This window comes from Emys orbicularis, chromosome 10 (genome assembly GCF_028017835.1).
Source record: "Emys orbicularis isolate rEmyOrb1 chromosome 10, rEmyOrb1.hap1, whole genome shotgun sequence".
NCBI classification, from domain to species: domain Eukaryota; kingdom Metazoa; phylum Chordata; order Testudines; family Emydidae; genus Emys; species Emys orbicularis.
This window is the reverse complement of record NC_088692.1, coordinates 47,655,872-47,670,847: the sequence shown is the minus strand read 5'-3', so window position 1 is coordinate 47,670,847 and position 14,976 is coordinate 47,655,872. Positions and strand designations below refer to the sequence as shown.

At 49.6% G+C, this 14,976-nt stretch overlaps 1 protein-coding gene across 1 annotated transcript in view; it reads right to left on the bottom strand.

The window, feature by feature from the left end:
* Nucleotides 1–10,001: 10,001 nt before the first annotated feature.
* SNX1 (sorting nexin 1) overlaps nucleotides 10,002–14,976 on the bottom strand; it is a 41,925-nt gene continuing 36,950 nt past the window's right edge. The window contains exons 12-15 of the mRNA XM_065411563.1: nucleotides 12,954–13,097; nucleotides 11,824–11,904; nucleotides 11,046–11,117; nucleotides 10,002–10,436 (exon numbers count right to left, since the gene is read on the bottom strand). Of these exons, the coding sequence (XP_065267635.1) occupies nucleotides 10,386–10,436; nucleotides 11,046–11,117; nucleotides 11,824–11,904; nucleotides 12,954–13,097 (348 nt within the window). The 3' untranslated portion in view covers nucleotides 10,002–10,385. The remainder of the gene's footprint in view (nucleotides 10,437–11,045; nucleotides 11,118–11,823; nucleotides 11,905–12,953; nucleotides 13,098–14,976) is intronic.

Here is a 14,976-nt window from a genome sequence, read left to right as displayed (position 1 = left end):
GCTAAGATTTGCTGATCTACCTTTGGACAGTTTTTGGTTGGATACTGCCAAGGAGTTCCCCCTTCTGGCAAACAAAGCTATTTTGACATTGCTCCCATTTTCCACTACATATCTGTGTGAGATGAGCTTTTCAAGCATGATTGCTATAAAAACTAAATACAGAGAGAGACTGAGAGCTGTTGACGAAGAGCTACGTGTGTGTCTTTCTTCGATTCCAGCCAGAATATCAGCTTTGTGTTCAGCCAAACAGGCCCAGGTTGCGCACTGAATAAAGTATTTTATAATTTTTCATATTTCTGTTTACTTACTATTTCATAATAAAGTAATTATAAAATACTTTCTTTGTGTTTATTTGATTCCTATTCAAGAGAATTACTTTATATATAGTCAATATAGGCACAGAGTTAAATTTTTTAACATTTTCTAATGGTGGTGTGCCTCGTGATTTTTTTCATGAAACAAGTGTGCCTTTGCCCAAAAAAAGGTTGAAAAACACTGATCTAGTGATTGGCTCACATAGTCCTTAATCTGCTGCCAAGACTGCCAGGTGACTGACACGAGTCCAGGGGAAAGCAGCTCTGCTGGCATCCCCCGGGGATTATTTATAGCCTACTAGCAAGAAAGGCTTAAAACCAGCACCTTTGACAGGCTACAGACGCAAATTCTAAAACTAGCAGCAAACTCTGCCTCCCCGACCCCACCCCCACCCCCAGCCCCCATCTCCCTTACCAAAAGCCGCAGTAAATGGCCTGGTTTGCAGCGCACCATAGGCGTGCGCACGGGGTGTGCCGGGTGTGCCCGGGCACACCCTAATGCCCATGGCCCGGATCCGGCTCTGGCCCCTCAGGGCTTTGGATCCGGGCCGCGGGATTTGCCCCCGTGGTGCCGCAGGCCCCGCGCTGCTTTCAGAAGCAGCCATCAGGGCACCATGTCTCTGGGGCCGGGGGGTTGCTCCAGGCACCGCCTCCCGAAGCTCCCATTGGCCAGGAACGGGGAACCGCGGCCAATGGGAGCTTCAGGGGAGGTACCTGGAGGCGTGGCAAGGGCAGCGTGCAGAGCCCTGTGCCGCCCCGCCCCTCCCCTCCCCGCCCCGCCCCAGGGGCTGCACGGGGACGTGGTGAGCGGCGCGGCATGGGGCCCTGGTAGGCAGGGAGCGCGTCGCTGCGGGTAAGCGGCCCCGGGCCGGGCCGGAGCCCGAACCCGAACCCCTCCTGCACCCCCCCTCCCTGCCCTGAGCCCCCGGCCTGCACTCTGTTGAGCCGGGCTCCCCTTCCCCAGGGCCGGGCCGGGCCGGGCCGGCTGCTTTAACAGCCCCATGTGCTCCCTGGCGGCCTCCCACCCGGCAGCACCAACACAGCCGCTTAAGGTGGCCCGCGGGGGTGCTGCCCCAGCCCCCCCACAAGGCAGCTGGCCCCCTCCAGTGCCCAGGGCCCCAAACCCGCCTGCGGCTCCCCGCGCTGGCCGGGGGCCCGGGCACCACCCGGGGGGTCATGCCGCCCCTGAGCCCGGCCCACCTTAAGTGGGGCCCGGGAGCCAGCAGGCCCGGGGCAGGGAGCGAGCCCGGCCCACAGCCCCGCCCCCCCCCCCCCCCCCCGCAGCCCGGTTGCGAGCTCAGCTCTCCGGCGCTGTTCGGGGTCTCCGGCCCGGCACCCTCAGCCTTTAGTCCAGCCCTGGGAGCAGCCCGGCCCCTCTGCGATCCGCCCCGGCTGCCTCTGCGCGGCCTGGCCCCAAGCGCCCAGCCCGGCCCCCGAGCCTGCCTGCCGTGACGGGGGAGCCCAGATCCCTGGCCTGGGCCTGCCTGCAAACAGCCTACCCTCCTGCACCCCAACTCCCTGTCCTGAGCCCCCTGCCTGCACCTCTCACCCCAACTCCCTGCCCTGAGCCCCCTGCCTACATCTCGCACCCCAACCCCCTGCCCCACAACTCCCTGCCCTGAGCCCCCTGCCTGCACTTTGCACCCCAACCCCCTGCCCTGAGCCCCCTGCCACACCCTGCACCCCAGTCTCTTGCCCTGAGCCCCTTCCTGCACACTGCACCCCTCCTGAACCCCAGCCTCCTACCCTGAGCCCCCTGCTGCACCCCTCCTGCACCCCAACCCCCTTCCCTGAGCCCCCTCATACACCCCACACCCCTCCTCTGACCCAATCCCTTGCCCTGAGCCCCTTCCTGCACACAGCACCCCCTCCCACACCCCGCACTCCCTCCCGCACCCCAACCTTTATGATGTTTGCCTTTAAAAAAAAAAAATTCCCTGGGTGCACACCCTAATGAAATGTGCTGCGCACGTCTATGCAGCACACCCTGGAAGATCAACAACCCCAGGGCTGTGTCAGACCAAGACGGGGGTTGAGTCCAAAGCTGAAGGCCACTCGCAGAGAGCACCCTACTACTAGCAGTCCCCCGCCTTTAAATCCAGAGGAATGCAGCTCAAGTGCTGCTGCTGACTGTCTCTGTGGCCTGGGGTGGAGGCGTCACAAATAGGCAGGTCCAAGGCCAGTTAGGGCTTTATAGAGCCAAACACCTTAAATGCCACTTGCAAGCCAATAGGCAGCCATGCAGTTCGTGGCACTCCCACAGGGAAAGCACCTTCTGTACCAGCCTCTGTTTACGGTGTCACCCCACGTGTGGCACCCTCAGCCCATCTCCCATACCACTTCCTCAAAGAGCTCAGGCTACCCTGACTTGTTTGTAAAAGGAAGGGTCAGGGAATCTCCTTTCCTGAGCCTGATTCTAGCCAGCCGTTCACCAGCTTTGCACCCAAGGTATGGCTTTCATTTTCCTTGGCTCATTTTTGGGGTTTCCAGTGTTGCTTCACAGAAACCTTGCTGCTGTGTCCAGGCCTTTGTGTGGCTTCCCCCTCTCCCTGCAGCAGTTTCAGAAACAAGTCACTGACCACAGCTTTCAGGACATGAAAGAGCTGATAGAGACAACTCTAGCCAATGGGCGAGCCAGGAGCTTGTCTGAGGCTTGGTACGTGTCACCGTGGTCGGAACAGCTGGCCACAAAGTGTTGGAGTGTGTGGGGATACAGCCCATCCAGCTATAAATTCCACCTCCCACTGTGTCTTAGGAGCGGTTTGACTTACACACAGTTATGGGAACCTGGGTGGGAGCTGCGATTCTCCCTCACTGAATGGCTATTAGCGCTCAAACTTTGTTCTGTGTCTGAAGAAACTCATTGCCTCTGTGTCCCCTACCACCAGGAATTACTAAATACTAGGGCTGTCAAGCAATTAAAAAAATTAATTGCAATTCATCGTGCTGTTAGATATTTTTGGATGTTTTCTACATTTTCAAATATATTGATTTCAATTACAACACAGACTACAAAGTGTATAGTGCTCACTTTATATTTATTTTTGATTACAAGTATTTGCACTGTAAAAAACCAAAATAGTATTTTTCAATTCACCTAATACAAGTACTGTAGGGCAATCTCTTTATGATGAAAGTTGAACTTACAAATGTAAAATTATGTATCAAAAAAACTGCATTCAAAAATAAAACAATGTAAAATTTTAGAGCCTGCAAGTCCACTCAGTCCTATTTCTTGTTCAGCCAATTGCTCAGACAAACAAGTTTGTTTACATTTGTGGGAGATAATGCTGCCCTCTTCTTATTTACAATGTCACCAGAAAGTGAGAACAGGTGTTCACATGGCACTGTTGTAACCCGTGTCACAAAATATTTACGTGCCAGAGGTGCTAAAGATTCATATGTCCTTTCATGCTTCAGCCACCATTCCAGAGGACATGCGTCCATGCTGATGACAGGTGCTGCTCAATAATGATCCAAAGCAGTGCAGACCAACACGTTCATTTTCATCATCTGAGTCAGATTGCACCAGCAAAAGGTTGATTTTCTTTTTTGGTGGTTCGGGTTCTTTGTAGTTTCCGTATCGGAGTGTTGCTCTTTTAAGACTTCTGAACTCATGCTCCACACATCATCCCTCTCAGATTTTGGAAGGCACTTCAGATTCTTAAACCTTGGGTCAAGTGCTGTAGCTATCTTTAGAAATCTCACATTGGTATCTTCTTTGCGTTTTGTCAAATCTGCAGAAAGAGAGTTCTTAAAATGAACAACATGTGCTAGGTCATCATCCGAGCCTGCTAGAACATGAAATATATGGCAGAATGCGGGTAAAACAGGGCAGGAGGCATACACTTTTCCCCCAAGGAGTTCAGTCACAAATTTAATTAACGTTTTTTTAATGAGCGTCATCAGCATGGAAGCATGTCCTCTGGAATGGTGGCCGAAGTATGAAGGGCATACGAATGTTTAGCATATCTGGCATGTAAATACCTTGCAACTAGGGTGACCAGATGTCCCGATTTTTGGGTCTTTTTCTTATATAGGCTCCTATTACCCCCCACCCTCTGTCCCGATTTTTCACATTTGCTGTCTGGTCACCCTACTTGCAATGCTGGTGTCAAGGCTGATTCCCCACTCTGTCACTTCTAGTGCAGAAGGTGGGGGCCTGCAAGGATTTTTAAAAATTAATATTGGCCACTCTAGGCTTGTATTAAACTCCCAAGGTTACAGCTTTTCTCTGACCTTGGTGCCACCACCCTAATGCAAAACCCCTTTTTGGAACCCAAGAAGGTGCACTTGGGAATTCCTTCCTGTGGGGTACCCTCAAGCCCTTTCACCCCCCCACCAGGGAAGAGTTGAGAAAGAAAACAAAGGAAATTAGCTGTTGCCACCAGCTAATTAAACAACATAAGCACAAACCTCTTAGGACACCAAAAATCCAATCCTGTTCTTAAAAAAGGTAAATTTTATTAAAAACAAAAAGAAAGAAAATACATCTGGAACTTAGGCTTTTGCTAGATTTTAAAAGAGCAATTCCAAAAATTAAGCACCCAAAATAGCTTTCTTGGGGGGGGGGGTTCAGCTTAAAGGTTACAAGCAAACAGAGGGTTAGCACAGAGGTCCACTTAGCCATAAGAAATAAACCTAATCGTGTCTTTCTAAACATTCCTGATCTACTTATACATTTGGGGGTTCCAAATAGTAGTGCTAGGTATGTTCTGATGATCTGTGATCATACATGGCTTTTAAAGCTTCTCATAACTGGTCCCCATTCCCCTCTTTCACAGAGAACAACAGAGACAAAAAGGGATAGTTTTTTTCCCCATTTTAAAAAGTTCTAGCCTTCTCATAGGCTTTTTTGGTCAGGTGTTCACTCCCGTTCCTTCACCTCGGGGACTTCGTTAACCCTTTACAGGTAAAGCAAGCAGAGAACAGCCACCAAGAGGGACTTGATAGCTAACTGGCTGGCTGGGTGTCCATAAAAGGGAGCTACCCCTCCCCCACTTCATTTATCACAGCTGGCTACAAAAGTGCCATGCAAATGCCTATTCTCACTTTCTGGTGACATTGTAAATAAGAAGAGGGCAGCATTATCTCCTGTAAATGTAAACAAACATGTTTGTCTTAGCGATTGGCTGAACAAGAAGTAGGACTGAGTGGACTTGTAGGCTCTGACATTTTACATTGTTTTGTTTTTGAGTTCAGTTATGTAACAAAAAAAATCTAAATTTGTAAGTTACACTTTCAGGACAAAGAGGTTGCACTACAATACTTGTATGAGGTGAATTGAAAAATACTATTTCTTTTATCATTTTTACAGTGCAAATATTTGTAATCAAAAATAATATACACTTTGATTTCAATTACAACACAGAATACAATATATATGAAAATGTAGAAAAACATCCAAAATATTTAATATATTTCAATTGGTATTCTATTGTTTAACAGTGTGATTAATACTGCAATTAATTGTGATTAATTTTTTTGAGTTAATTGTGTGAGTTAACTGCCATTAATTGACAGCCTTACTAAATACCTAATTCAATGGAGCCATCAGAACGTGGCCATCCCTTAGACCAGCGGTGTTCAAACTTTTTGGGCTCAGGACCTGTTTGGAAATGTTTATGGCCAGTAAATAGTCTGGGGGTGGAGGCTCCGGGGTGGTTTTGCTTGGGTCCTGCCCGGCACTCTCCCCACAGTGGTAGCTCCTGTGCTGTGGGACTGGCTGGGCTTGGTTCTCTCTCCAGGTGTTGCAACCTCCAGGGCTGCAGCACTGCTCAGGTTTGGCTCTGCCCCCCCTGACTGGACCAAATTTGTTTGAGGGGCTTGTGACATGACTCAGGGGGTTGCAGGGCCACTCACTCAAATTTGAACTACCCAGGCTCCCTTCGTCATGATGACTGGGCCAAACCTGAGAGGCGCTGGGATCCCAGAGGTTGCAGTGCCTGGACTCGGAGCAGGGAATTGAGCCCAGTGGGACAGGAGCCGCCACACCACCCTTTGAAACATTCTGGTGACTCAATTCTGGGTCCCAACCTACAGGGTGAGAAAGCCTGCCTTAGACGGCAACTGCCCCATCTTCCTGGAGCCCGGCCTTCCTCGCCCATTCCCCACCTTTGTTATGACCTGCACTAGTAGCGGGGTGGATTAGAGCATGGGTCTCAAGCTGCTGGGGTTCAGGACCCAGGTGTGAACATCAAGGGCCTCTCATGACCCACTAAATAGCTTCAGTACAAAAAACATCTGGCTTACTGAATACCCATGAGATACACTAGCCCTATTAACACAATAAGTACTAAACAAGTACACTGAGTACCATAGCAGCGGCTTCTGGCCTGCAGGACTGGCTAAGCTTGGCTCCCGGCCCCTCTTGTTGCAACCTCTGTGGTAGCAGCACTGCTCAGCGTGGGGCTAGCCCCCCTGCCAGGCCAAATTTGCATGAGAGGGGTTGTGACCTAGCACATGGGGTTGCAGTGTCACACACATCTGGCCCAGCCAGTGCCCCCATTGTCATGATATTGGGGGGGCTGGGTCAAACCTGAGCAGCACTGCAACCCTGTGCACAAGATGAGGCCTCTCACAGTCCCATGGGACTGGAGCTGCAGGAGCTGTGGTGGGGCAAGTATTGGGACAGACTCTACAATCCCCCCTGCCCCCCCCCCCGGGTCAGGACCCAACCCTCCCCCCTCCCCACACAACTCTGTCATTCTCACAGAGTAATTTGCAGTCATGACCCAGAGGTTGAGAAGCCCTGGATTATACCGTAGACTAGCGGACAGGCTCATGTCTTATTTGTCTCTGTAAAGGGCCAGGGTAGGGGACATAAATAACCCATACCCTGCACTGATACAGCAGTCACTGACTAGCTGTTCAGGTCAAGGTCCTCCGGGGCACAGGTAAGCGTGAGATATCCCAATGCTCAGCCCCTAAAGCCTTTCCTCCAAGGCAGCTCACAGCGAGCCTAGAGGAAGGGGTGAAATTTATGCTCTGCAACTATCCCTGCAAATGACTAGGTTCAAGGAAAGCACCGCTGGGGAGGTTGTATGCCAGGCTCCCCTTTGCTGCTAGGACAGGAAACAGGGCCATTTAAGAGTTTTAATTTGTTGCATCTTTATCCTTGACCTGGACACCCTCACCCCAGCAAGGCAGGATCATGCAGTGCTTGGCTTCTGGGGGAAGGTAGGACCTTGGCTGGGCAGGGGCAAAGGGAGAGTGAAATTCAGCCTTGAGAGATGTTCAAGCACATCTTCCCGACAATCCCCATGGGGATCATTCTCCTGCCACAGGTGGCTGCCTTTCAGGGAAGGGTGACATGCTGGGCAGAGTAGGTAGAACATTACTTTAGCATCTCTCTGGCTGTAAGATACCATATTCTATGGACTAGCTGCTCGTTTGCAGACATCCTTAAATGCCTTGTCCCAGGTTCAGTGGTTCTTTCACCACCCCTTTAATATACAGAGCCTGGGACCCATATTTCTCTGCAGGGTTGAGGGATAAAATGTGGCAATTCTAGACATAGGGGCAGGGGGCTTGCAGTGCTCCACAGCACACTCTCCCTCCAGGCAAGCCAGGGGAAGCCTCTCTAGGGTCAGTGGTTTTCAACCTTTTTTTTTCCCCCCATTTGGGGAACACTTTTTTTTTTTTTTTTTTTTTATTTAAAGAGTCAGCCCCCACCCTCCCCAGGGTCCACAGGTTGAAAACCTGTCCAGGGGGACATTTAGGGCTTTACATGTCTCCTTTACCATCTCAAATCTGTAGAGAATGTCTCAGCTCACAGCAGAGATACACCTCTATCTTGATATAACGTGACCCGATATAACAAGAATTCGGATATAACACGGTAAAGCAGTGCTCTGTGGGGGGAGGCTGCGCACTCCGGTGGATCATAGCAAGTTCAACATAACACGGTTTCAGCTATAATGCAGTAAGATTTTTTGGCTCCCGAGGACAGCATTATATCGAGGTAGAGGTGTACTAGGAATGGCCTAGGCCAGGTTTCTCCTTTGTCTTAGCCGTAACTAGTTAGACCTAGAGCACAGCTAACACTTGCTAGGCCTTGTGTGAAGATGGCGCCCCAAGGAGTGCAGAAGGGTATATATAGTACTGCACCTAAGGTTTCTGTAGAGTCAGACATGGCCTGGCATGATGTTATAGGCCCTACCCCTTCTTAGGGACACTACCCCTGCCCTCCAAGGGGAAGTGGCTAGTTCACGGCTGAGGAAACAGCTGTTCGCTTTCCACTCATGCTTTGTTCAGGGGAAGAGTGATATCAAGTGTGAGACAATGTAGCCCTCTGCATTCTGACACAGAACCCCCAAAATGCCACCATTTGAGCAAACTCTAGGTAAACTGGCCCTCAAGGTGCAAGGTGGAGTGTAAATACCTGGCTAGTGCTTTGCCTTCTTACTGCTCAGGGTACCAAAACAGCTTAACATCTTCGATTTTAGCTAAGGGCAGGGGCTAGCCTGTGGCTAAAAACTTTTAGCCTATAGGGCCAAGACCTCAAACATGATGGCAGCCTTATTTAAGGGAGAGGATCTGTGATCAAATCATTTCTCCTGCACTGACTGTTGCTAGGAGCCTACACATGCCACAGTAACCGATTCCAAAAGCACATGACAGCAGCATCTAGCAGAATTAAGCTGCGTTAAAGGAATTTACTGGAACAGTTTTAACCTAATTCCCTGCTGAGGTTGGAACACTGTGAAAGCTGGTGGAGGAACATGTGTAAGCAACCTTGCGACCAAGGCCTTTTCAGGCACTGTTCAGATCCTTCTGGTGATAGTTTGCATTTAAGGTTCTTTTCTCTGCACCACAGTCTACTTTGATTAAACTTAATATGTAAGACAAGGGTGGTTATCGGTGGCAGAAGGTGGAAATGTAATACCAGAACCCCTGGATACTCACAGGGAGCTGCAGGACCCCTTGTCATCTCAAGTCAAAGTCTCATTTGAGGAAGCTTGTTTCCCCACAACACAGCTCACGAGTGAGAGGCATGGCATTCTCAGCCTGCGGTTTTGTCAAGTGTCCTGTAATATTTGGTGTTTCTTACAGTGTCAGCGTGTGGAGTCACACAACCAGCCGAGTTCCACATCTAAGTGAGAGCAGAGATTCCTGTGTTCAGGCTCTGGTTCTGCACTCGGGAGCCACACAGGCTCCAGCAAGAAGGCAAGTTGAAAAATGTTTGGTTTTTAGTCCTGGGGTCCAATTCATTTTTGAATGCTCAGGGCTGGCAAGACAGAGGGAGAATAGGCTCTGCAGGTGCAAGATACAGGAGAACAAAGGCGCACTGCACAATGGAGAGCGCAGTGCACACTAAACTTGGGGTGGGGTGGAGAAAGGTGGTGACTAAGGGTTTCCTCTAGAAGTCCCATCCCACAGACCACTCTCCCCCCTGCACGAGTCTGGAGGGTTAGAAGGTGAGACAAAGTCAGTTATCCTACTGACAGTTAAAAGTCTAACATCTGTTGCTAGCCCAGGGAGGGAGAGTTTGAAGTGATATTCTAACTAATTTCCACTCCAGATCTTCCAGTGTTTGTTTTAATTGAGAAACTGGTTTCCAGCTTCCCACAATATACTCAAAATAAAAACCATCTTGTGATAAACTTTAGCTTGGTTTGACAAGACACCCCCCCCAGCCACGTGGCACCTACTCAGAAGAGACAAGAATTAGCTGGTTTGCCCTGATTTTTAAATATTTTATTACATAATCTTCATGGCACTGCAGGAGTAACAGAAAGCCATTATTCCCAGGTCCTAGAGCCCAGCCTGAAAAATATACATTTTATTTATATACACATGATATCATTAACCCCCTCCCCACACACACCATGTACTGTAGGTCTTGGCTGAAAGCAGGAAACTAGTCTCTCCATTAAGAAAATATATATATGAAGCTAAATCAAAAATACAATTAGAAGAGTTACTGTCCGGGCCGCTGCTCATTTGGGGGTTAAATCTCCAACGGCTCTGCAGGATGCATTCAGTTAGGGTTGGTCCATAAAAGACGAAGAGGTATAGTGTATAAAAAGGCAGAGTAAGTTCAGGTCTGTTCTGGTTTGCTTGGTCTGGTTATGAGATGGCCTTCGCTTCAGGTAAGAACGCCTCCCAGTACTTCACCAGCTGCAGAGACCACAAGGAGACAAAAGACAAGCAGTCAGCAAGCAAGATGCCAGTCATCTGCCAAGACAAGTTCCCAATTGAAGTCTAGTGCTTTAAGGAAAAAGGCCTGTTCCTTCTACAACATGGGAACAACTATACTGTCTATAGAGGAATTTGTACATAGTGGTCTAGTGGAAGCCCACTGACCCTTGCTCATTTTGACTGATCCAGGCAGACCTCTGGCTATATTGATGGCCTGGCTTGTTATTAACTAGCCATGCTTAACTACTCCTTTTCGTGCTGCTTGTACCATCACTATGGGATACAAGTTTCCAGGTTTAACTTAGCCTCTGATGGGACATGGTTATTCAAACAGACACCATTCATCTCTGCTCAGGAGCATCATCACTTCTCCAGACACTCTGGGGCTGGGTACGTCTCTGGCTTGCCAAGGCAGCCAACGCTGCATTCTGCATGTACTATATAGGAGTCTTTAGTGCAGGTTTTCAGAGCTAGGCTTTACTTTGCCAGGTGTAACCCAATACACAGCCTCCTACATTCAACTGGACTTGTTGAAGTCAGGAATAAACCAGTTGAGGGATTTATGAGCTGCTGGTCAGGGATTCTCACCTGCTGCTGTGAGTTTAAGAGTGTCTCAAGGTATTTAGTCACATGGTTTCTGAAGTCCTTTGATTTCTCTTTCTGCAAGAGAAGACATTAAATTCAGCCTCATACCTACAGTGTGGTTCATCTCCAGCTGGAACAGGCAAGACTCAAGAAGAGCTGCGAAGAGGATTTTGCTTAAAGTTTTCATTTAGGATTCTTAATTTGACCACCTAGTGGTTATATCATGCACATTCTATACAAAACAAACAGATAATAAAGCTGCCATAGGACCAAAATGCAGTTTAAGATCTTGGCTGCTGGCTACAGATTAATTGGATTAGAAGCAGCTGGGAAGATATGTCAGCACTCCTGTCAGTGGCCTGAAGAAGCTACCTGAAGTTGCCTGCAATAAGTTGCTGGGATACTTGCTACTGGAGTGCACCATTTGTCCTGTGTGTCCATGGACACTGGAGCAGTGCAGAGACCAGAGTTCTGTGCATGTTACCCATTGGAGGGGCCGGGTGAGGGAGAGAGAGATGAGTGAAGTAGAAGTTTATTTTTGCCCAATCAGGCTGGATTGTCCAGTTTTATAGTCCTCACTGAATCCAGAGGACACCATCTGGGAGGAGCAGGGAAGGGCTTGGGAGAATTCCCTCCTACCCACCCCACTGTTAGACATCTCAGTATCAGTGGCTAGGGCAGAGCGTAATGCCCATCTGAGGGCAGACGGGAATGCAAGATGGGAGTGAGTTGCCAGGTTTGGTTATGCACATGCTGCAGGAAGGACTGGGATCCACTGTACCTCAAACCGTATCACTTCCTTGCGGACCACGGCAGAAATCCGCTCGAAATCCCTTTCGTACTGTGTCACACGAGACTCCCACTGCAAAGAGTTGACAGGTCATGTTATTTCTTCAACTCCCAGGGCAGCGCAGATTCCATTTGGATTACACAGTCACTTCCTCTTCCAATACATCCACTGCACTGAGCTGCTTAGTGCCACCTACAACTCCCTGCAGATAACCTCAGGGGAGATCCCTGCTGACTTCACCGTCTCCCCTCAGTGGGGAACAATCTGGCTCTTGCTGGGCTATTACAGCCGAGCTTCCCAGGTTGCACACCCATCAGGTCCCCTCATTACCACTATACAGCCAGCTGCAGCCCCAGCCCCATGTCATTCAACTCTTGTTGGATTACCGCCACGCCATCAAGCTGGAGGAAGACAGAGCTAGGTCACATACACTGAGAGGTCCCACTGAGGACAGAGAGAAGATCTCCCCCTATAGAGCCTTGCACTGACAGGCCTGTGTTTAAACCAGGCTTGGGTCTCGCACAGAGAGGGGCAAAATTCTTGTCACTAGCCAGAAACCCATCCCTTCCATTAATAGGGCACCCTATCTCCTAGGCCAGGGATGACCAAACTTACTGACCTCGGAGCCATATATGACAATCTTCAGAAGTTCAAAAGCTGGGGCACACCGAGACACCGCCCCCGCCTTCCCGCTGGGCAGAAGCCATTATCTCACTGCCAGGCAGAGCTCCCAAGTCCCCCCTCCCACATCTGGTAGGTGGAAAACAGGGAAGCGGGGCTCTGCAAGCCACACTTTAACAGTAAAAGCCACGTGTTGCTTGTGAGCCACAGTTTGGCCACCCCTGTCCTAGGCTCAGGACACACAACTCACCACTGGGGTGGAAGCAGAGCCATTGCCTGGTCTAGAGAAGTGGCTCTGACCTTTTATTTATAGTTCCTGTGCAGTGCTCCTTGGTAACTGGGCTTGCTGGGATGGCGTGCAGAAGGGAAGGGTCACTGCACTGGTTTGGCAGCCAAACCAAGGCAATTGCACAGCACAATGAGACATTACACCAAGGCCTGCTTAGCTGGTGCCCTGGTTTGAGGCAGCTTGCCTCCCCATCCCCTCAAAAGTTCCTCACCTCAGAGATCTCCTCTTTGGCTTGCTGTAGCTTGTCAGGTTTGTTGGCCCATAGCAGCCTGGCCTCAGTCTCCCGCTTCTTCTGCAACATGGTCTGGGCATCCTGCCAACGCTGCCAGGTCTTCATGCGCTGGTCAAAGGCACCCTGCCAGTGCCAGAGCAGATAGAACATTAGACCAGCAGTTTGCCCTCACAGCTATGTTCAGTGCATCTGCGTAAGGGGACGGTCACAGCATTACAAGAGGTTTGTTATGCAGTCAAGGGGGGCTGTATTAGACAGTGAAACTAAGCTATTGTGCCAGTCCCCTCCACTGACCTGCTCCAGCCTCTGCTAGGAGTGTTTCATTGCTCTGTGTCTCATAGGACACTGCCCCCTGGCTCTGGGATGGGCCAGTGCACAGTTTACAATACCTGTAACTAACTGACTTCCAGGAGTCTCATAGCATGACCTTCCTTCCTGCTCCAGTGACGGTCACCCACCAAGCTACTTTTGAGCTAGTAATCCCAAGAGAAACATTTGAGCTGGGTCATTTACTGTCTCCTCTCTGGAGCTATCGGGGTGCATTTCAAGGCAGTAGAGCACCTTTGTCTCTTGACAAGATCTGGAAACCTTCCCTTTGAAGAGTCTCTGAATTGAAGACAGGCTACATGTTGCAGAATTTCAACAGGTGGAACCTGCTCCTTCAGAGTTCTATAACTTGGAGTTTCAGACTGGAGGAGCCAGCATACGGCATGGTAAGGCCAGAGACTCCTTGTGCTCCAGGCAACCCAAATCTTGCCCCCTTTGGGATTGGAAAATCCAAAGGCCACATCAACTGGTATGGTTTCAGAGTAGCAGCCGTGTTAGTCTGTATCCGCAAAAAGAACAGGAGTACTTGTGGCACCTTAGAGACTAACAACTGGTCTGTTAAGGTAGGGAGAAACCAGTTCACATGAATGGGCCAGGACAGGTCATGATCTGAAGGATGGTGCTGCAATGAAGAAAGCTTTTCAGAGTCCCCATTTCTCCCCCATTACCCCCAGTTAGGAAATTAGAATCACTTTGCAAACTGAGCAAGGCAATTGAGCAGGCCTGAATCTGCTGCACAGCACAAGTCTTGTATAGTGGAAAAGGAGGCTGCGAGAACAAGGTAACTGGATGCTACCTGCTCAACAGATGTCCGCTGTGCGGTTACGAATGCTACCCAGAGAAAGTGAAGTGCTGAGCAAGTCTCTACTTTTGAGAGCTTGTAGTGGCCCTTGCTCCCAGAAGCCTAGCACAGCTCCAGAGACTAGGGACACATGCTCCTTTCAGAATGTGGCTCTTCCATTAGCATTGCCAGTCACAAGTGACACTGCCAATCATGAGAGGCAGATGCTAATCCCAGGCAGCAAGGGCACATGTAAGTGACTGGAACAGGCTATTCCTTCCTGCAGGCCCCTTGCCCCAGTATCTTTCAGGCTTCAGATTAGCTGTCCCAGGACTCAGCCAGCACTTTCAAACCCAGGTGCTTGGAGTTAAATGCTTAATTTTCAAAGGTGCCAAGTACCTGCAGCTTGTATTGTTTTCAGTAGGATTTATGGAAATCAGCATTTCAAACTCTGGCCATTCAGGTACTGATCTGTAACCTGGGTTAGAAAGTGCTGACCATATGCTTTAGCGGTATGTGGTATCAGGGATCTGCAAGAGCTGCCTGAACAGATAACCCTCCTCTACTTTGGTCAGGAGTGGGGGTGAGCATCCATTTCAGAACACAGGAGACAATCTACTTGGGCTTTGGTAAAAGACCAAGAGCATTTCAGACACTGAAGGACAAAGGCAACCTAGGGGGAAACAAAGGTGTAGAAACCCTGACCCTCCTACTGGGGATTTCCCCCAGCAGAAAGTCAATACATCTTCCCTACAACACGGTTAGAACCCAGACTACATCTTAAGAACTTATGCAGGCAGTAGTGTCTGAATTCTCGGCTCAGTTTGTGTGTATTTATCCCCCACAATTGCCTTCTAAGTATGCACTGTAGCCCCATTTGACAGATGGAACTGC